The sequence below is a fragment of the Schistocerca cancellata genome, chromosome 10 (assembly GCF_023864275.1).
Source record: "Schistocerca cancellata isolate TAMUIC-IGC-003103 chromosome 10, iqSchCanc2.1, whole genome shotgun sequence".
Taxonomy (NCBI): Eukaryota; Metazoa; Arthropoda; class Insecta; order Orthoptera; family Acrididae; genus Schistocerca; species Schistocerca cancellata.
In genome coordinates, this window is record NC_064635.1 from 143,211,136 (window position 1) to 143,233,015 (window position 21,880).

General features: G+C 43.5%; 1 protein-coding gene across 1 annotated transcript in view; it reads right to left on the reverse strand.

Annotated features, from left to right (window-relative positions):
- LOC126106709 (double-strand break repair protein MRE11) overlaps positions 1-21,880 on the reverse strand; it is a 147,603-nt gene that overhangs the window by 40,659 nt on the left and 85,064 nt on the right. The window contains exon 9 of the mRNA XM_049913089.1: positions 10,237-10,463. Coding sequence (XP_049769046.1) covers positions 10,237-10,463 — 227 coding nt within the window. The remainder of the gene's footprint in view (positions 1-10,236; positions 10,464-21,880) is intronic.

The following is a 21,880-nucleotide window of genomic DNA, read 5'->3' on the forward strand; positions in this document are numbered from 1 at the left end:
GAGAATCTGGGTGCAGATTACTTTCCTATTGTTTGCGGTGTGACCAACACAATAAACTACGTAGAAGTAGCGACATCGCATGAAGCGGATCTAGATCTACAGACGTTATTGACGGACCACGCAACGAGGTTACTCTTACAGCCGTAGTGTGTGGACAGTAAGATGGAAATGTGGGTCTCACAGGGAGCATGCCAGAGAAGCCCCTGCAGTCGCACTATCATCTGTGTCCTCGATGGCTCAGTCAGATAGAACGTCTGCCATGTAATCAGGAGATCCTGGGTTCGAGTCCCGGTCGGGGCACAAATTTACAACTGTACCCGTTGATATTTATCAACGCCTTTAAGCAACTAATGGTCTAGGTTTCATTGTAATTTCATTCTATAGCTTTATGATGAGTGGATGTCACTGTAATTTCATTCTTCGAGAGCTGCAAGATCACCAATGGTATCTGTTCTTTTGGACATGTCCGAAAGAACAGATACCATCTTCATACATATAAACCTATAGTGTCACCTTTCAGCAACATCAGCGTTAAGAGCTCGCCAAGGTAGTTCCGGCACAGAACTAGTCAATTCAGTTGTTCTAATCAGAATCGACTAGTCAATTCACCATGGATATAAGGCACATCAGAGGTGCGGAGAATCTGGGTGCAGATTACTTTCCTATTGTTTGCGGTGTGACCAACACAATAAACTACGTAGAAGTAGCGACATCGCATGAAGCGGATCTAGATCTACAGACGTTATTGACGGACCACGCAACGAGGTTACTCTTACAGCCGTAGTGTGTGGACAGTAAGATGGAAATGTGGGTCTCACAGGGAGCATGCCAGAGAAGCCCCTGCAGTCGCACTATCATCTGTGTCCTCGATGGCTCAGTCAGATAGAACGTCTGCCATGTAATCAGGAGATCCTGGGTTCGAGTCCCGGTCGGGGCACAAATTTACAACTGTACCCGTTGATATTTATCAACGCCTTTAAGCAACTAATGGTCTAGGTTTCATTGTAATTTCATTCTATAGCTTTATGATGAGTGGATGTCACTGTAATTTCATTCTTCGAGAGCTGCAAGATCACCAATGGTATCTGTTCTTTTGGACATGTCCGAAAGAACAGATACCATCTTCATACATATAAACCTATAGTGTCACCTTTCAGCAACATCAGCGTTAAGAGCTCGCCAAGGTAGTTCCGGCACAGAACTAGTCAATTCAGTTGTTCTAATCAGAATCGACTAGTCAATTCACCATGGATATAAGGCACATCAGAGGTGCGGAGAATCTGGGTGCAGATTACTTTCCTATTGTTTGCGGTGTGACCAACACAATAAACTACGTAGAAGTAGCGACATCGCATGAAGCGGATCTAGATCTACAGACGTTATTGACGGACCACGCAACGAGGTTACTCTTACAGCCGTTACTCATGCCAGGGAGAAGGCTTAAGTTATGGTGCGATATATCACGGCAGGGTTACCATGAGAAAAAGATAGAATAATCAACGAAAGGATAATGTTCTACGAGTCGGGGCGTGGAATGTCAGAAGCTTGAACGTGGTAGGGAAACTAGAAAACCTGAAAAGGGAAATGCAAAGGCTCAATCTAGATATAGTAGGTGTCAGTGAAGTGAAGTGGAAGGAAGACAAGGATTTCTGGTCAGATGAGTATCGGGTAATATCAACAGCAGCAGAAAATGGCATAACAGGTGTAGGATCCGTTATGAATAGGAAGGTAGGGCAGAGAGTGTGTTACTGTGAACAGTTCAGTGACCGAGTTGTTCTAATCAGAATCGACAGCAGACCAACACTGACAACGATAGTTCAGGTATACATGCCGACGTCGCAAGCTGAAGATGAACAGATAGAGAAAGTGTATGAGGATATTGAAAGGGTAATGCAGTATGTAAAGGGGGACGAAAATCTAATAGTCATGGGCGACTGGATTGCAGTTGTAGGGGAAGGAGTAGAAGAAAAGGTTACAGGAGAATATGGGCTTGGGACAAGGAATGAAAGAGGAGAAAGACCAATTGAGTTCTGTAACAAGTTTCAGCTAGTAATAGCGAATACCCTGTTCAAGAATCACAAGTGGAGGAGGTATACTTGGAAAAGGCCAGGAGATACGGGAAGATTTCAATTAGATTACATCATGGTCAGACAGAGATTCCGAAATCAGATACTGGATTGTAAGGCATACCCAGGAGCAGATATAGACTCAGATCACAATATAGTAGTGATGAAGAGTAGGCTGAAGTTCAAGACATTAGTCAGGAAGAATCAATACGCAAAGAAGTGGGATACGGAAGTACTAAGAAATGGCGAGATACGTTTGAAGTTCTCTAACGCTATAGATACAGCAATAAGGAATAGCGCAGTAGGCAGTACAGTTGAAGAGGAATGGACAGCTCTAAAAAGGGCCATCACAGAAGTTGGGAAGGAAAACATAGGTACAAAGAAGGTAGCTGCAAAGAAACCATGGGTAACAGAAGAAATACTTCAGTTGATTGATGAAAGGAGGAAGTACAAACATGTTCCGGGAAAATCGGGAATACAGAAATACAAGTCGCTGAGGAATGAAATAAATAGGAAGTGCAGGGAAGCTAAGACGAAATGGCTGCAGGAAAAATGTGAAGACATCGAAAAAGATATGATTGTCGGAAGGACAGACTCAGCATACAGGAAAGTCAAAACAACCTTTGGTGACATTAAAAGCAATAAAAGCAATGGTGGTAACATTAAGAGTGCAACGGGAATTCCACTGTTAAATGCAGACGAGAGAGCAGATAGGTGGAAAGAATACATTGAAAGCCTCTATGAGGGTGAAAATTTGTCTGATGTGATAGAAGAAGAAACAGGAGTTGATTTAGAAGAGAGAGGGGATCCAGTATTAGAATCGGAATTTAAAAGAGCTTTGGAAGACTTACGGTCAAATAAGGCAGAAGGGATAGATAACATTCCATCAGAATTTCTAAAATCATTGGGGGGAGTGGCAACAAAATGACTATTCATGTTGGTGTGTAGAATATATGAGTCTGGCGATATACCATCTGACTTTCGGAAAAGCATCATCCACACAATTCCGAAGACGGCAAGAGCTGACAAGCGCGAGAATTATCGCACAATCAGCTTAACAGCTCATGCATCGAAGCTGCTTACAAGAATAATATACAGAAGAATGGAAAAGAAAATTGAGAATGCGCTAGGTGACGATCAGTTTGGCTTTAGGATAAGTAAAGGGACGAGAGAGGCAATTCTGACGTTACGGCTAATAATGGAAGCAAGGCTAAAGAAAAATCAAGACACTTTCATAGGATTTGTCGATCTGGAAAAAGCGTTCGACAATATAAAATGGTGCAAGCTGTTCGAGATTCTGAAAAAAGTAGGGGTAAGCTATAGGGAGAGACGGGTCATATACAATATGTACAACAACCAAGAGGGAATAATAAGAGTGGACGATCAAGAACGAAGTGCTCGTATTAAGAAGGGTGTAAGACAAGGCTGTAGCCTTTCGCCCCTACTCTTCAATCTGCACATCGAGGAAGCAATGATGGAAATAAAAGAAAGGTTCAGGAGTGGAATTAAAATACAAGGTGAAAGGATATCAATGGTACGATTCGCTGATGACGTTGCTATCCTGAGTGAAAGTGAAGAAGAATTAAATGATCTGCTGAACGGAATGAACAGTCTAATGAGTACACAGTATGGTTTGAGAGTAAATCGGAGAAAGATGAAGGTAATGAGAAGTAGTAGAAATGAGAACAGCGAGAAACTTAACATCAGGATTGATGGTCATGAAGTCAGTGAAGTTAAGGAATTCTGCTACCTAGGCAGTAAAATAACCAATGATGGACGGAGCAAGGAGAACATCAAAAGCAGACCCGCTATGGCAAAAAAGGCATTTCTGGCCAAGAGAAGTCTACTAATATCAAATACCGGCCTTAATTTGAGGAAGAAATTTCTGAGGATGTACGTCTGGAGTACAGCATTGTATGGTAGTGAAACGTGGACTGTGGGAAAACCGGAGCAGAAGAGAATCGAAGCATTTGAGATGTGGTGCTACAGACGAATGTTGAAAATTAGGTGGACTGATAAGGTAAGGAATGAGGAGGTTCTACGCAGAATCGGAGAGGAAAGGAATATGTGGAAAACACTGATAAGGAGAAGGGACAGGATGAGAGGACATCTGCTAAGACATGAGGGAATGACTTCCATGGTACTAGAGGGAGCTGTAGAGGGCAAAAACTGTAGAGGAAGACAGAGATTGGAATACGTCAAGCAAATAATTGAGGACGTAGGTTGCAAGTGCTACTCTGAGATGAAGAGGTTAGCACAGGAGAGGAATTCGTGGCGGGCCGCATCAAACCAGTCAGTAGACTGATGGGGGGGAAAAAAAATCACGGCAGAAGCTGCACCCATACATTCCACAATAATTTCGTAAGGCGGCATTTGACAGTGTTCATGGCCTGGCACACCCAGGGGCAAATGTGACAATCAAATTACTGACAGCACGTTTTCATTCAACCATCAATTAGAAAGGACAACAGGGAATGGGCTCGCGCATGCCTACAATGTCAGTGCTGCAAAGTAGGATGACACGTTCATGTAGAAATTGGGAATTTCACAGAATCACCAGCAAGATTTGCCCACGTCCATCTAGACTTAGTGGGTCCACTACCAGTTTCAGATGGCTATAAATACCTGTTAACAGTGGTAGACAGATGCACGAGATGGGTGGAGGCCATTCCCATCACTGACATAGTGGTAGAAATGGCTAGCTTGCTTTGGGTGCCCCCTTTATATCACAACAGATCAAGGCTGCCAGTTTGATTCTAGTCTGTTTAATGAACTAGCTAATTTATGTGGATTCCAGCAGCACCATACAACAAGCTACCATCCAGCGAGCAATGATATGGTGGAGAGGTGGCACAGGACGTTGAAGGCAGCTCTTGTGTGTCATCAGAGAAGGTGGACAGAAGTATTACCATTGCTTCGCCTTGGATTACGGACTGCATACAAAACGGACACCAGTGCCTCAGTGGCAAAATTGGTATACAGGGAACCATTGAGAATCCCGGCAGTTTACCTAACTGCCGCCACATCACCAATGCCAACAAACCTCTCATCACTGATATGCGAAATCTGTGAGCATGAGGAAACAATGAAAGGCCTACATTATCTAGACATGGTGAGCGACCAGTTTTCGTGCATAAGGCGTAGGTAGACTGTACCCATGTAATGCTCCACACAGATTCAGTCAAAGTGCCACAACAACCTCCATATACTGGAACTTGTCGATACTCGACCTTGTCTAACAGTACGATGCAACACCCATACTATGGACACCTCACAGAACAAAACTATTAGTGTGTCCATAGAGAGGGTAAAACCAGCATGGGTCTTACCAGAACTGGAGTATGATGACACTCAACAGGATGAGAAGGACCAAAGTTTGGAAATCACTACGCACGATATGGCAGAAGAACCCATGGCAAGAGGGCATGGAAAAACAATGCAACAGCACACCCCGGCTCCCTCATCCTTGCAGTAACAAGTCGTCTGTACGAGAGCAGGGAGATAAGTCAAGTTTAAGTAGCCATTGATCCACAGTGCTCCGCATTTTAAGGGGGGGAGCTGTGTGGGAATGTGGGAGTGGTCAGGCATGCTTTGTTTACTCCATGCAAGTGCAGTGGATGTTAGATGTAAGTTCTACTCTTTGACTGTTAGTTCAGTTAGTTTTTCTTTTTCGAGTTGAAAAAACAAAGTATTTTGTGCTAAGCTGTATGTGAGTTTAATTTGTTCCCCACAATGGTGTTGTCAAAGATGAATTTATTCATAGTGCTAAAGATACAACTATTAAACAATTGACATATGCAGGATATAACTTTAGAATAGGTCTTTAAAATTATTGAAATTACTGTAGCATATGTCAATTGTTTAATAGTTGTATCTTTAACACTATGATTAAATTCATCGTTGACAACATCATGTACAAAAACATCTGTGGAAGTGTTTACAAACATGTGCTTGCAAATGCGCCTCTTGAATCAAGTGACGTTTACAAAAACGATGGAGAAAAGAATGTTTGCTGGTGCCAAAATGTTAAAAACACTTTTCTTGGAGTATGTGGTAAGTTTACATTGTTCATCTTTTCCACTATTTCACACATATTTTCCGTGTTTGACTTACAAAATTCATAACCTAACATAAAACCTTTTCGTGATAGGAATATGCATTTCACCTAATTCAAGAGAAAAAAAATAAAGAATGTATTAAGATGAATTACACCTGATGATGGATTGTATACTTAATAACCACAAAAAGTTGTGATTGAAGGCGTTTTTTAATTCATACCTCCAGTGTATTGAACACAGTCACACCTGAAGCTGCGAAATAGTGAAAATACATGTGATCTTTAATGCTACAAATTTTATGTAACTGACTGAATAATGACAATATTATCTAAAGGACAGACATAATGTATTTGGATAGATAAAAAGTCTACTCACTAAGCAGCAGCAGGAGAACACACATATAAAAACGGTTTTACTTATGCAAGCTTTCAGATCCAGTGGTTACTTCTCCCAGCAGAAGGGTTGAAGTGGAAGGAAGAGGGGTGAAGGTAAAGTACTAGAGAGCTTTTTACTCACCATATAGAGGAGATGTTGAGTTGAAGACAGGCACAACAGAAAGACTGCTACACATGTGAGCTTTTTTCCAAAATGCCTTGTTCTAACGTAGAAAACACACACACACACACACACACACACACACACACACACACATATTCACGTAAGCACAACCCGCACACACATGACCACTATCTCTGGCCACAGAAGTCAGACTGTGACCAAGTGCGACAGATGGGCAGCAATCTGGAAGTTGGGGGTAAGCAGTAAGCTGGGATGGGGAAGCGGAGGGGGAGAGATAGCAGGGTAGGGGTGAGGGCGTGGTGCTGATGATTGTAACATATAGGGACATGCACCTACTCCAGTCTGGTCACAGCTATCACCTATCCCAGCAAAGGTATTACCTACCCCATCAAAGGCAGGGCTACCAGTAAAAGCAGTCATGTGATGTACAAACTAAGCCACAACCATTGCATTCTATGTGAGCATGACAACCGACAACCTGTCAGTTCAGACAAATGGCAGGTGTCAAACTATGGCCGAGAAACAGTAGGGCCACTCCTTACCAACTTGTGCCATCTGGATCCTTCCTAACAACTTCCCAATCCAGCACTTCATAGTCTATTATTCCATCAGTACACCCTCACAGCCTATTATTCCACCAGTACAACCCACTAGTCTCTCTCTCTCTCTCTCTCTCTCTCTCTCTCTCTCTCTCTCTCTCCCCCCCCTCCACTATTTAACTCCTCCTCCCCCCCCTTCTTCCCCACAAACTCCCAGACTTTGCATACTGCATAGGTTCAGTGGGCAGTGGAATGACCCTGTAGTAGGGGCAGAAGGATAGAGGGTAGAAAATTCCTCATTTCAGGGCACAATGATAGGTGCTCAAAACTCTGCTGGAGAATGTGATTCAGTTGCTCCATTCTTGGGTGATACTGAGTCACAAGGGAAATGCTCCTTTGTGACCAGACGGTGGGACTCTAGGAGATGGTGGGTGACTGGAGAGATAAGGCACGGGAGATCAGTTTCTGTACAAGGTTGTGAGGGTAATTATGGACTCTGACAGCCTCAATGAGACCCTCGGTATATTTCTAGACTGTATGGAGGGAACTTCTTTGTAAAGAATGGGTGGCAGCTGTCAAAGTGGAGGTATTGCTAGTGTTTGGGTGGCCTGATATGCACGGAGCTACTGATGTAGCTATCTTTGAAGTGGAGGTCAATATAGAAGAAAATGGCTTTTTGGGTTGAGGAGGACCAGCTAAAGTGCAGGGGGAAGAAGGTGTTGCAGTTCTGGAGGAATGTGGATAGGGTGTCCTCACCCTCATCACAAAGATGTCATCAATGAATCTAAGCCAGCTGAGGGGTTTGGTAATCTGGCTGCTTAAGGAGTATTCCTCTAGACGGACCATGAATAGGTTGGATTAGGTTAGTGCCATATGAGTGCCCACAGCCCTACCCAAATTTGTTTGCAGGTGATGCCTTCAAACGAGAAGTAATTGTGGTTGAGGATATAGTTGGTTGTGGTGACTAGGAAGGAGTTTATAGGTCTGGAATCTGCCGGGCGCTGGGAAAGGTAGTGCCCAATAGCAGCAAGGCCATGTGCATTAGGGATGTTAGTATGAAGGAAGTTGTTAACAGTAAATATGGAGGGAAAAGTATTAAACTGTAAACATGAAGTTAGAGAATGCAAGGGTAAGGAGGTAATTGAGTAGGCACAGTGACGGTCTGGGCACCACATTGTAAAGGAACAGGAACTGTGGAGTGTCCGTGGAGGAAACGGTTGGTGTCTTGGATATAGGAGGGTAGGTTACATGTAATAGGCTAGAGGTGTTGGTCCATGAGAGCAGAGACTCTCTCAGTAAGGGACTAGTGACTGACCACAATGGGTTTATGGATTTTAGGAAGCATGCACAAGGTAGGAGTGTGGAGTGGTAAGGGTGAGAAGAGACTCAGGGGAGTGGTACTGTGACTGGCCTAAGGAAATGAGTAGAGACTGGAGATACTGTTGGTTTTCTGGAATGGGGTCACTATGGCAAGGTTTGTAGATGGCCGCATCTGACAGCTGGTCGAGTCCTTTGGCCAGGTAATCCTTGCAATTCAAAACCACAGTGGTGGAGCTTTGTCTGCTGGTAGGATTACAAGGTTAGGATCAGGTTTTAGGTGGTGTATTGTGGTTCTTTCTGCAGATGTAATGTTAGCTTCTATATTGAAGAATTTGGGAAATGATGGTGAGGCAAAGTGCGAGGTCAAGATATTTTGGAATGTTAATAAGGAGGCATTAGAGTGCAGCAGGCGTGGATCATGTTTCAGTGGAGGAGTGAACTGAGTCAGGTAGGGTTCAACATTGTCTTTGGGTTCAGTCTGATTGCTAAGGTTGTTGGTGAAAAAGTGTTACTACTGTAGGGACTGGAAGAAGGAGAGAAGGATCTTTAACAAGTCCAGTGTGATTGAATTTGGAAGTGGGAAAATAGCTGAGGCCTGTTGAAAGGACTGATACTTCTGTGGGGCTAAGGCTTTCAGAGGAAAGGTTCATGCCTGCGTTTCAGGTCTCTTAAGTGCTGAATTCTGTGTGGTAGCGGAAGGGAGTTTCTGAGGGAGTGGTAAATGTAGTAGGCCTGCAAGACTGGGTTTGTCGGTTATGAGGGGATGTGGGAAAGGTTTGGAGGGTGTTATAGAGGCGGTGGATAGTAGGAGCCCAACATGGGAGTAGGAAGTGAACAGGTTACAGAGTTTTTTGATGTCGCGTTGTGCATTCTGCTCCATTCCCTGGAGCCCAAGAGTTTCAATGTGTGATATGGGATCCAGGAATTTGGGATTGCACAGCAGGAGAATTTTACAAATGGAGAGGAGGTATTGCAAGGTGGTCTTGGCCCGTATTACGTGGTTTTGCAAGACTAGGTTGGTGATGGCTATGGACTAGTCGAAAACTCACATGTGTAACACTCTTCCTGTTGTGTCTATCGGTGGCTTAACATCTCCTCCATACGGTGAGTAACAATCCTTTTCATAATAATGTTGTTAATATTTCAACATAAAATGGAAAAACAAATGAGACAAAACTAAGCCATCAGAAAATAACATCAAAAACTGGCAAAAAAACGTAACACCAAAATCAGCAAAAAAGCACCAAAGTTGCAGGAAGACCAAAAATCTGCTAAAACAACACTATTGTCAACAGAGAAACAACAAAATTAGTGAAGCAAAGGAAAAACAACAAAAAAGCACTGAACATGGTGGGGGGGGGGGAGATTAAAAAATATATATACCTATAGCAAACAACCACAATAACATGGAGATCAGCAAAGAATATACTTCCAGAAAACAACAAAACTAACACAGAAATTGGCAAAACAGTAAGGCCTAAACTAGTGCAAAAGCAACCCGGAAACTGGTACAAAAGTAACATCTAAATAGTAACACAAAAATTGGCATATATCATCAAACAACAGCAATATTGGCCTTAAAATAAAATGATTTCCTCCTGTCCCTACTCATCTAGTGACGATGAAATAAATGTCAGGTATGCCAGTCAGCATCCTGAAACTAAATATGTGTGACAATACTGCAGCAATAAAAAAAATGAGACCAGAATGAAGTTGGGGCAAGAGCCTACTCACATCCTCTGCCTGCAGAAGGGCATCCATCGCATGGCGGTCCAGCTTGGCATCTGCAGCAGTATTCTTCTTGCCATCGGCACGCTCCTTCCGCAGCATTACCATGTCCTGCGGGTTCGCTACCTTCTCCTGGTACATCTGTCCAAATCGGATCTCGTTGAACATCTGTGTCTCATCTGCGTACTCCACTCTGAGGCGCACCAGAGGAATCAGGGGCTGCTTTGGGTCTCCTGAAAGTGCACAGTGTCATGTTACATGCAACTGTTAAGTTCAGAGTAAATATGTAGGGAAAAGCATCAAATTGTAAACACAACATTAGAGAGTGCAAGAGTAAGGTTGACTGGTTGGTTGGTTTGGGGTATAAAGGGACCAAACTACAGGGTTATCAGTCCCTTTTACCTGATACAAGCAAGGCTCAAGGAACAAAAACATCCAAAGTACGTTTGAGAAAGTAAAAAGGGGAAAGGTATGGGGAACCACACCTAAAAAGAAAATGAATAGAACGAACAAAAAATGGTGACAACATACACCACAAGGAAAAGTACCGTATTTACTTGAATCTAAGCTGCACTTTTTTTCCAGTTTTCGTAATCCAAAAAACCGCCTGCGGCTTAGAATCGAGTGCAAAGCAAGCAGAAGTTATGAAAAATGTTGGTATGTGCCGCCACAACTAACTTCTGCCGTCGAATATATGTAGCGCTACGCAGGCATGCTTTGTAGGCAGAAAGATAAATACTGGCGCCAAAACCTCTGCGTCAGTAAATAAATTAAAAAAAAAGGGGAAGACGAGCTTTTTCTCTCAGCCGCGAGTTTCGACCACTGCATTTTCATACATTATCCAAGGAAGTAAATACAAATTCCGTACTGTTCATTTTCGAATGCAGCACAATTTCAGTGTATTACGAAAATCTGACTGGCAAGACTGTTTGGGATGTTTGTCAATATGGCCAACTCTACGTTCTGAATTTTTTCCTATCGGTGAGAAGAGATGGTTGCTAATAGGAACCTGATGAAATATGAATCACATACAGTATTCTCTTCACCATAAGAATAATACGAATATTAACATTTTGCCATGTATTCTTTCATGTTTGCTGCTATCTCATTTAAATCCTGTCTGCCTAATAAACTACGAAATTAGAGTGAGACAACAGCAAATGCGGAAGAATATACGTATCGTGTCATGTTTATATTCGTATTATTCTTACAGTCAGAAATGAAGCACGGCAAGTGACTAGATTTTTAAATCTAAGATGACTAATTTCTGTGCAGAATTTGATGTAATAAAGAAGCGGCCGCAAAGATTTTCAAACAGAGAAAAATTTTCGCCTAACTCTCGTTCAGAACATGTTCTATCATACGCAGTCTATTATTTGATTCTTGTTGATCATTAACAAAGAAAGCAGCAGTGTAAGTAACAACAAATAGCAGTCTCTTGCCATTGTTTCGCTAATGAGACGATTCCTCTCTTTTTTTTTTTTTTTAATTGTACGCGGCAGTAGCGCGTACAAAAGCAAGCCATGCCGCGAGCCACGACAGGCCGTAAACACGCACTATCAGAATGCGACAAACAATGCATGACACAGTGTAGTAATGCATTTTCAGCTTAAGAGCGACGCAAACACCTATAACAAAGAAAACGGCATTTATCAGATCAAAGCAAAATAAGCAATCGATTCAAACCAGACGAAGCACGTGAAAAAGGAAGGGTACCCGTATAAATACGGACGGAGCGCCTGACGTATAGCAATGGCTACGTGGTAAAGCTTAACTGCTAAGCTTACGACGCGAACCAAACTACTGTAGCTGTATCATCATTCATTCGACCTAAATTGTGTCTCATATTACAATGGACCAACTTCGTTCCAATTTGGAGGTGCGGCCTAAAACTTCTCTCTCCCCTTGAATTTCGAGTCTCAAATTTCAGGTGCGGCTTAGATTCGGGAAATTTTTTTTCTTTTATTTCGAGTCTCATTTTTCAGGTGCGGCTTAGATTCGAGTAAATACGGTAGAAGGTATTAAAACCTTCACATTAATGAAAGAGGATAAGCCAGCCACTCTGCAACACATTAAAATGTCCATCCCAAAAAGACAAGGCAAGATGAACACATGTAGGGAAAAGAAGACCACCAAGACAAATGCAAAGAATGTGCGACAGAGTTAAAATGGAGAGAGGGAGGCAGCCTTGGAGAGAAGTCTATGCCCACCCTTAAATGGTACGATAACCCCCCCCCCCCCCCCCCCCCCCCCAAGAATAAAACGTAAAACTAAATCTGCTGTAGAGGCACTGTCACTCAACAGTGAAGGTAGGGTGCTGGGGAGGTTAAAAGTCTGCCGCACAGTGGCTTAAAGTGGACAGTCCAGCAAGATGTGGACGACAGTCATATCTGAGCCACAGTAACACCGAGGTGCATCCTCGTGACGAAGGAGGTAGCCATGTATTAGCCGCGTATGGACAATGTGGAGCCAGCAGAGAACCACAGAGTCCTTGTGAGAGGCCCACACGGAGGACTTCCACACATTCATAGTCACCTTAATGGCACGCAGTTTGTCGTGCGTACTGAGATTATGCCATTCCGTCTCCCAAAGCTGAAAAACCTTGCGGCGTAATAATGATCGTAGGTCAGTTACAGGGATGCCGATCTCCAGAAGCAGTTTGTGTGTAGCCTGTTTGGCCAGCCGTCGGCACGTTTATTTCCTGGGATTCCGATATGACCTGGGGTCTCCACAAACATCAAGGAACGACTGGATGGTTGCTACCAAAAGATGGCGAGGGTATTACTGATCGATAGCTTGTATGCTGCTCAATGAGTCAGTACAGAGAAGAAACGACTCGCCAGGGCACAAGCGGATGCGCTCAAGAGCACGAGAAATGGCTGCCAGCTCTGCAGTGAAAACACTATAGCCATCTGGCAAGGAGTGTTGTTCAATATGTCCTCCATCAACGTATGTGAAGCCTTCGAGCTGTCGGTGTAAACCACTTCATGGTCCCAGTACATCTCAAGAATCGAGAGGAAGTGACAACGGAGAGCTGCAGGGTTAACTGAGTCCTTAGGACCAAGTGAAAGGTCCAAGCAAAGCTTCTGCCTAGGTGTACACTATGGAAGTGTACGTGGATGGACCTCGAGTATAGGTGTTAAAGCTACGGACTCCCCTTCAGACAGAAGAGATCGGACACGAACTGCATTCTTAGGCCCTGACCCGGGCCTCCGATGTGGGAGATGAAGCGCCGTGGGTGGAAAAAGGAGACGGTAATTTGGATGCTCAGGATAACTACAAATGTGTGCAATGTAACTGGTGAGCAGTTGTGTGCATCAAACTTCAATGGAGGGACTCCAGCCTCCACCAGGACGTTGGTCACCCGACTAGTCCTAAAGCCTCCCGTTGCCAGTCTAACGCCACAGTGGTGTACTGGGTCGAGTAAACGCTATGCTGAGGGTGCCACCAAACCATAAACCAGACTCCCACAGTCAAGGCGGGATTGAACAAGGGCTCTGTAGAACTGCAGCAGCACAGAGCGATCTGCACCACAGTTGGTGTTGCTTAGGTAGTGGAGGGCACTGAGGTGTTGCCAGCACTTCCACTTCAGCTGATGAAGGTGAGGAACCCACTCTCAATCAGGCATCAAAAACCAGTCCAAAGAATCGATGTGTCTCCACTACAGTGAGTGTATCATAATTAAGGTAAAGTTCTGGTTCCAGATGAACGGTACGACGCTGACAGAAGTGTTCACAGCTGAAAAATGGAAGCCATGGGCTAGAGCCCATGATTGCGCCTTGTGGATGGTTCCCTGTAGCTGCTGCTCAGCAACACCAGTACTGGAGGAGCAGTACGAAATGCAGAAGTTGTCTGAATACAGAGAAGGTGACACGGACGGGCCAACAGCTGCTGCTAGACCGTTAATGGCCACTAAAAATAGACACACACTCAATACAGAACCCATTCTCCTGGATTTGGATGGAACTATGGGAGGCACCAACTTGGACACGGAAAGTATGGAGCAACAGGAAATTTTGGATAAAAATTGGAAGCGAGCCCCGGAGACCCCACTCATATAATGTGGCAAGGATACAATGTCACCAGGTTATGTCGTAAGCTTTTCGTAAATAATAAAAAAAAAAAAAAGACAACAACCAGGTGTTGGCATCTGGAAAAGGCTGTTCGGATGGCAGACTCGAGGGAAACCAGATTTTCAGTGGTAGAGCGACCCTGGCGGAAACCGCCCTGACATGGAGCCAGTAGGCCACGTGGCTCCAGGACCCAACACAACCGCCGACTTACGATATATTGTAACAGCTTACAAAGAACATTGGTGAGGCTGATGGGCCGATAGCTATCCACATCTAGTGGGTATCTGCCAGCTTTGAGCACTGGAATCATGGTGCTCTCTTGCCACTGCGATTGAAAATGACGAGGAGATGTTGCTTGTAGTCGTACGTGAGATGTTTGATCATCTGACTGTGGATCCGATCTGGCTCAGGAGCAGTGTCGAGGCAATGTGCAAGGATGCTGAGGAGCTACCACTCTGTAAATGGAACATTATAGGGTTCATTGTGACATTCAGTGAACAAAAGGGTTTTCCTTTCCTCCATCTGCCATCCGAGGGTGCAAAATCCTGTGGGATAGTTCTCAGACATGGAAGCTCGAGCATAGTGCTCAGCAACTGCGCTTGTGTCGGTAGATAACACGCCATTGATGTTAATGCCAGTGACAACTGTCGGGGTCTAGTACCCAAACACATGTATGATCTTCGTACATATTTGGAAGGTACATATGGCACCCAATGGTCAAGATGTACCTCTCCCAACATTCATGTCTCCATCTTTTTATAAGCTGGCGGAACATGAGCACAGAACACCACTTACAAGCTATTAGGTGCGCTAGGAAAGGGTGCGGCTTATATCACTGTAGAGCTTGCCAACGCTCTTTAATGGCCTCAGTGATTTCTGGCGACGACCAAGGTACTGAGTTTCGCTGGGGGCACCCTAAAGAACAAGAGACCGTGTTTTCCGCCGCAGAGACGATTGTTACAGTGACCCGCTCAACTGCCACATAGATGGTTTGAAGGGACACAGGTACACTGCATACTGAGTTCAGGACATAGACACAAACTCCACCTGACGCACTATTATAGGCGCTACGGTTCTTACAATATCCCCTATAGCCATAGAGGGCAGGTTGCCTGAAGGGCAAGGTGAAGCAGAAAGCAGGTATAAAGCTTAATAGTTGCCATAGCTCAGCCAGGTGGTGGAAAATATCATAGCAATTCCACTGGAAAATGACATTACCTGGAGGCTGGGAAGGCATTAAGCACGGAAGGAGGCAAGTTGCACCTCAGGGTCACCTGCTGCCACCAACTGAGTATTTTTATCCATTCCTATTGTGGATGAGGTATCAGTAAGATTCAGGTACTCAGGGGATGCTACGATCTCCACCTAGTCATCAGGTGCAGAATTGGTAGGGAGTAGTGGTGTTGGGGCCACAGGAAGGTCCTGTTTGCTTGCCCTCTCACTCCTCTTTAGGGGCTTGCTGGGAGGACTTCTGCGAAGTAGCTTCAGGCACAGAGGAAGACCTTGAAGCTTTTTGTCCAGCAGCTTTTGGCTCCTTTAGCCACTGGTGAGTGTCTGCTGTGGCATAAGTGGAGACCTTGGGAGAGAGGGTACCAAGGGACGAGAGGAGCCAGAGGAGGCTGTTGCTTCTCCACCTGGGGGGGAGGGGACCAATGTCCCTTGTGTTTGGGGGAGGGGCCTTGCTCCGGAAGTAGGTACTTTGGGAGCAATGGAACGAGATTTTCCCCCTACCACCAAGGGGGCAGATGTATTCTGGAGCCCCGGAGGGCCCACTGTTCGTGGCACAGAGTGTGGTACAACTCGTACTTGTTACGGCGATGGTGATGTAGCTGCAGCATATGTGGCAATCAACCAAACGGGTTGTAATCATTCAAATTTACATTTAGCCTCTTGGTAAGTCAACCGGTCTGAGGTCTTGTACTCCACGATTTTCTGCTCCTTTTGGAGTACTGTGCAGTCTGGCGAGCAGAGAGAGTGCTGCTCTCCACAGTTGATACAAATGGGAGGAGGTGCACATGGAGTATCTGGACGCAGTGGATGTCCACAGTCTCGACATGTGGCACTGGAAGTGCAGCAGGAAAACATGTGCCCCAATTTCCAGGACTTAAAGCACCACATAGGGGGAGGGATGTACGATTTAACATCACAGTGGTAAACCATCACCTTGACCTTTTCAGGTAATTAAGTACCCTCATAGGCCAAGATGAAGGCACAGGTAGCAGCCCTGTTGTCTTTGGGTCCCTGTAAATGCACCATTCTAGATTGCTGCAGAGCTCGTGGTCGGGCTGCAAGAGGAGATCGCGATGGAAAATAATCCCCTGGACCATTTTGAGGCTTTTATGGGGAGTGACGGAAACAGGAATATCACCAAGCCAGTCACATGCGAGTAACACCCAGGATTGGGCTGGGGATGCTGTCTGAATCAAGACTGCACCGCTTCTCATCCTGGACAACACTGTCACTTCCCCAAACTTATCCTTCAGATTTCAACAAAAAATTGAGGCTTCGTAGGTAGAAAGGAGTCCCCGTCCATTCTGCTACACACTAAATACCGAGGCGAATATGGTTCTCTTCTTTCTGTAGCCCTACCTTCCTCCCATGGTGTAATGAGGGAGGGTAACTATTTAGGGTCATATCTGTCAGCATTGTTCTCAATATTGCCCTTCTTAGAGACTGCTGGCACTGTACGGTCACCAGCAAGACATGATTTAGTCTGCTTCATTGTGGGTCATCTGCCCTGCCACCGATCAGAAGCTCTCCCCACAGGTGCTACCCAGCCACAGCAAAGGTCACCTGGCATGATGGCCGTTGCCGGAACTCCTGATGCCCCAGGAAAACAGGCATCTACTCCTTGGCATACGTGGGGAGTTTACAGCTCAGGCATCAGCAGTGTGTGTTGTCAGGGGGCTACCACCAAATGGGTACATGATGGGCCCACCACAACGGACTGGCTACCGTGATGGATACTGGGCGCAGAGAAATCCAATACTGTCATGGGGGACGAAAAGAGGACAGCAGTCAATGGAGGAAGATAACACAACCCAGAAAGTGTCCTAGCCCAAATAGTTGAATTTCAGGTGGAGATGCAAAGCCATGACAAGAGGTTCGAGAGATCGAATCTAGGGGCACTATGGATAACTCGTGCACCACATAAGGCGTCCTTCCCCATATGGCCCTCATCTCTGTATAATTTGCAAAGTGGCAGGTCAAACCATAAAATGGGACCTAAACGTATAGGGCCGAAAAGTGAGAGACTTCTTACGACAAGCAGGGATACCTTGGGTCTTATCTAACCCCGGACCTGCAGGGGGGGAGGGGGCAAGAGTAAGAGGTAATTGAGTGGACATGTGACAGAATGTGCCTCAGCCAGCCAATGAATAGCAATAATTAATGTGTACAAAAGAAAATAATAGCAACAAGCTTCCTAATTTGTCAGAGTGTAGTATATACAGGATAATATTAACACTTTGCCGTCCACACATCTTGTACAAATTCATTCGCTTGGCACTGGCAGTACTAATTTGGATTACTTGGCTTGTCGCCGGCCGTTCTCAACATTATCGTCAAATTATAAATTGTTACGTTTTACTAATCTCATCGTTAGTTGTCATAAGTTCTCAACCCTGTTCCCCAGGGTACTTTCACGAAATTTCGAAGACATACACAAAATTTGTTTGTTGCATATATTTGTTTATTTGCATTGTCTTTGATACTTGATATTTCTCTTTCATATAGTATGCAGCAAAACAGCCTCCAAGATATAACAACTCCACAAGACTTGCACATTAAGTTTGATGTTCCTTTCTTTTGTTTTTGGAACATACATGGCAGTTTCTTCGTTTCCATTAATTCATTTCATAAATAAGTAGGCCTGTTAGTTGGTGTTGCTTTATGTGACTGGTAAGTCTCTTAACCGGATCATATGACGAGACATACGCGATGTAGTGGCGACCTCCAAGTTTTGGTCCACGCATTCATCATAAATAATTGTATCGTCTCTTTCGTCTGCCATGATGAAAGGGCACAAGTACTCAGAAAAACTTGTAACTTACTCTTAGCTAAACAAAACTCCAACAGAATGCAAAAGGTACTAAAGTGCTGTCGCCGGCCACTGAGCGATACCATGCACATGACACCACTGTGGTGTCTCCGACCATTGACCGTTATTTCACGCACAAAACCACTGTGGTGTTGCCGGACAGCAGAGTGTTAATCACAGGGAAATTCAGAATGGTTTATTAAACTAGCAAATTTCCATAACTATGGTGGCCTTGTAATGTACATCATGAGCAAAAAAGATTTTTTTATTTAATGTGGTAAATGTTTTACATTATTGTTAAAAAAGGAGAGGACTGAATGTTTTATGACTATTGTATAGAGTTTTCAATAGCTATTATTTTATGAGTAACTAGGTTTTTGCCCATGGATTATTGCTTGTATGCATGTGTCACATATATTACAGACACACACACACACACACACACACAAACACACACACACACACACACACACTTAAGAGCCACAAGCATTTGTTCATTAGAAAAAATGTGTTTTATAGCAATAAAGATGAACAGGTGGTCACAGCTCTTAAGGTATGCATTTTAGGGCCCATATTCGCTAGACTCTTTAGCTTTGAATGATCATTCCTCCTGAGACACCCTGTATACATATTTTTCACATACATTTACCAAATTTCACACATATGTTACCAATATCTCTAGCAAACTTCGCCCTGCCGTACCATCTGAATTCTGAGAAAACTTTTAATTCTGTGAGTATCATTTCAAGAAAAATGAACAGCTGTTGCCAACTGTCCGATTTTCCTGTTTTATGGCATGTGACTCTACACAGAACCTTAAATGCGTCTGCGGTACTGAACCGTGTCACATGAGCTTTCACAACAAAACATGCTGGCAAAATTATTATCTAACTGCAGTGGCCATTCTCACGATGTGGTTGATGCAGTTAACAATGCAGATGCAAGATAGATTGCACATGATACTTCCACATTTTTCCAAGTCAATACCAATAGATTGCTTTTTGAAATTTTCTACATGTCACTCCCTCTCAGTGTCACCTCCACCTCTGGTGGCAGAACGATAGCTTACTCCCATAGTATTTTCATACACACACTGAGTCCTGTGTGTACCAAATTTGACTGCATTTGCTCCAGGTGTTCTGAGTTACGCTTTTATGTCACGCCTTTTGGCCCCAAACTGTCAGCCACAGGGGCGCTAAGGCTGTAGACAGTCACAAGACATTATTTTCAGGTAGCAAGTAAGACATGTGCCAAGTCTGGTAGAAATTCCTTCAGGTATTACAGAGAGATGCTGATACGTCACTGTCTTTGCATCCCTCCTGAATCCCCAACTCTACGGGGGAAATGTCACTGTGACTCTCATCAGTAAGTCTAGCAAACATAAAATTTACTTATTTGACACTATTATCAGTTGTTACCAAATACTTTGACAAGTTATATCTTCTCATTTCCACCCCCACTCCAAAGAGTGGTTGGGTATATTATCCCCACAGTTTTTTTTTATACAAATAATGGTTTATGTTGTACACACGTAACTGGACTGAAATTGCTCTAGATGCTCGCAAGTCAAGTTTATGTCAGCCACCTTTCACCCCACCCCAATGGATGGTAGTCAGTTCTTCCCTAGCCTTCACACTCTCACAGAAACCTTTGCAGGTGTGCACACAACAACTCGTCAAAGTTTCATACCACAGGCTGAACAGTATAGCAACACACAGGAGACAAACAAATATTAAAGTAATAATTATTAGTATCCGAACATATTTCTGTGAAGGTTCACAAGCAAAGTTTTACAGTCTGATAACGAGATCATTGTCTTTCGAAGCGCATTGTTGAATTGTCTATAGGACATAAATACAGTTCAATGCTACCAATTACTACCCTAAAAGTTAAACAACCATTACCTCACATGTGTTATGGGTAATATTAAAACAAATATTAATTTTTATATGTGAGATAAGTAAACGTATTATTTCACTACCGATTTTTGTTCAGAGATTCCATACATAGTGATAAATGTGGTTATGAAAATACAATCTGAGACTAAATGGCAATAGTTATGGGAAGTACGTTAGCTATGAGAGATGTCAGGGCACAGACAGTGAGCAAATAATGCAATAGTAGCACGCGTTTGATACGAGCAGAAATATAGGATTGGCATAAAAGATGAAACAAGGCTAGTTGGGTACACTGCAGCTTACTATTTTGTACGCAGGTATGATGAGTTGAATGTGTCCACTTCATGTGATGGAACCAACAGGCAACAAGAGTAGCACAGACATTTACACAACCTGTAACATCCCATTAGTACTGTAATAGGATACAAACAAGTGAATCACCATGTTAATATAATTATTACATGTTACTGAAGCAAAGTGTAAGATGTATATGACCCTCCACATGGTCCAACGGTGGACCAGGTTTTTGTATTAAAAATAGTTGATATTGAAAAAAATGTAATTTAAAATCACAAACAGGTGTAATGGCTAGACAATGCTTCTGTTCAGGAGACGAAATTCCAGCATTTCCAACAGACATGAGTGGAAAAACGATTTCTAGCTTTCAGGACTAAGAAACCTTTCCTCAGTGAGAATAGAGGGATAGATTGATGAAGGTTAGATCACTCGGATCTAGGCTGAGAGTGAAACATTTTTTGAGGATGAGGGGTATCAAATGGCAATAACACTACAGTTCACATATATCTTAGCCAAAAGACCAAGCAGTAATGAAACTTATCATTATAAAATCTAGGAGCAGTTTGTAACTTTTAAAAGTCTCAAAAAGGAGTATGGTACTTTGTTGTAATAAATCATTTCTGGGTAGTACTTATCTTCATTAGACAAAAGGTGTAGTACTGCTGATGAACATAGATGAAAGTGAGAATTTTCCTAGCTTTCAGAACCACTACTTATTTCTTCGGTGAGGAATGAAAGATGATGGGAAAGTTAAAAAGGAAGGGTAGGGCTCTCGTCTCTTGGTTGAGAGAGATCTACATAAAGTGCGAATGATAGCAGAAAAAGATGTAGATGGAGGCGACAGAGAGATATGGTTTGAGATTGCACACTTGTAAGCACTGTACCAGCTTCAGTCCAGAGATGATCTACATCTACATATATATCTACACGGATACTCTGCAAATCACACTTAAGTGCCTGACAAATCGTTCATTGAACCATCTTCACAATAATTCTCTAATATTTCAATCTCAAACAGCATGCAGAAAAAAACAAACACCTACATCTTTCCATGTGAACTCTGATTTCCCTTATTTTATTATGATAATCATTTCTTCCTATACAGGTTGGTGCCAACAAAATATTTTCACATTTGGAGGAGAAAGCTGGCAATTGAAATTTTGTAAGAAGATTCTGCAGCAGTGAAAAACTGCCTTTGTTTTAATGCTCTCCACACCAAATCTTACATTGTGTCAGTGACACTCTCTCCTGTTTCTCAATCATACAAAATGTGCTGCTCTTCTTTGAACTCCTGTCTGGTGAGGATCCCACACTGTGCAGTAGCACTCCAAAAAGAGGACGGA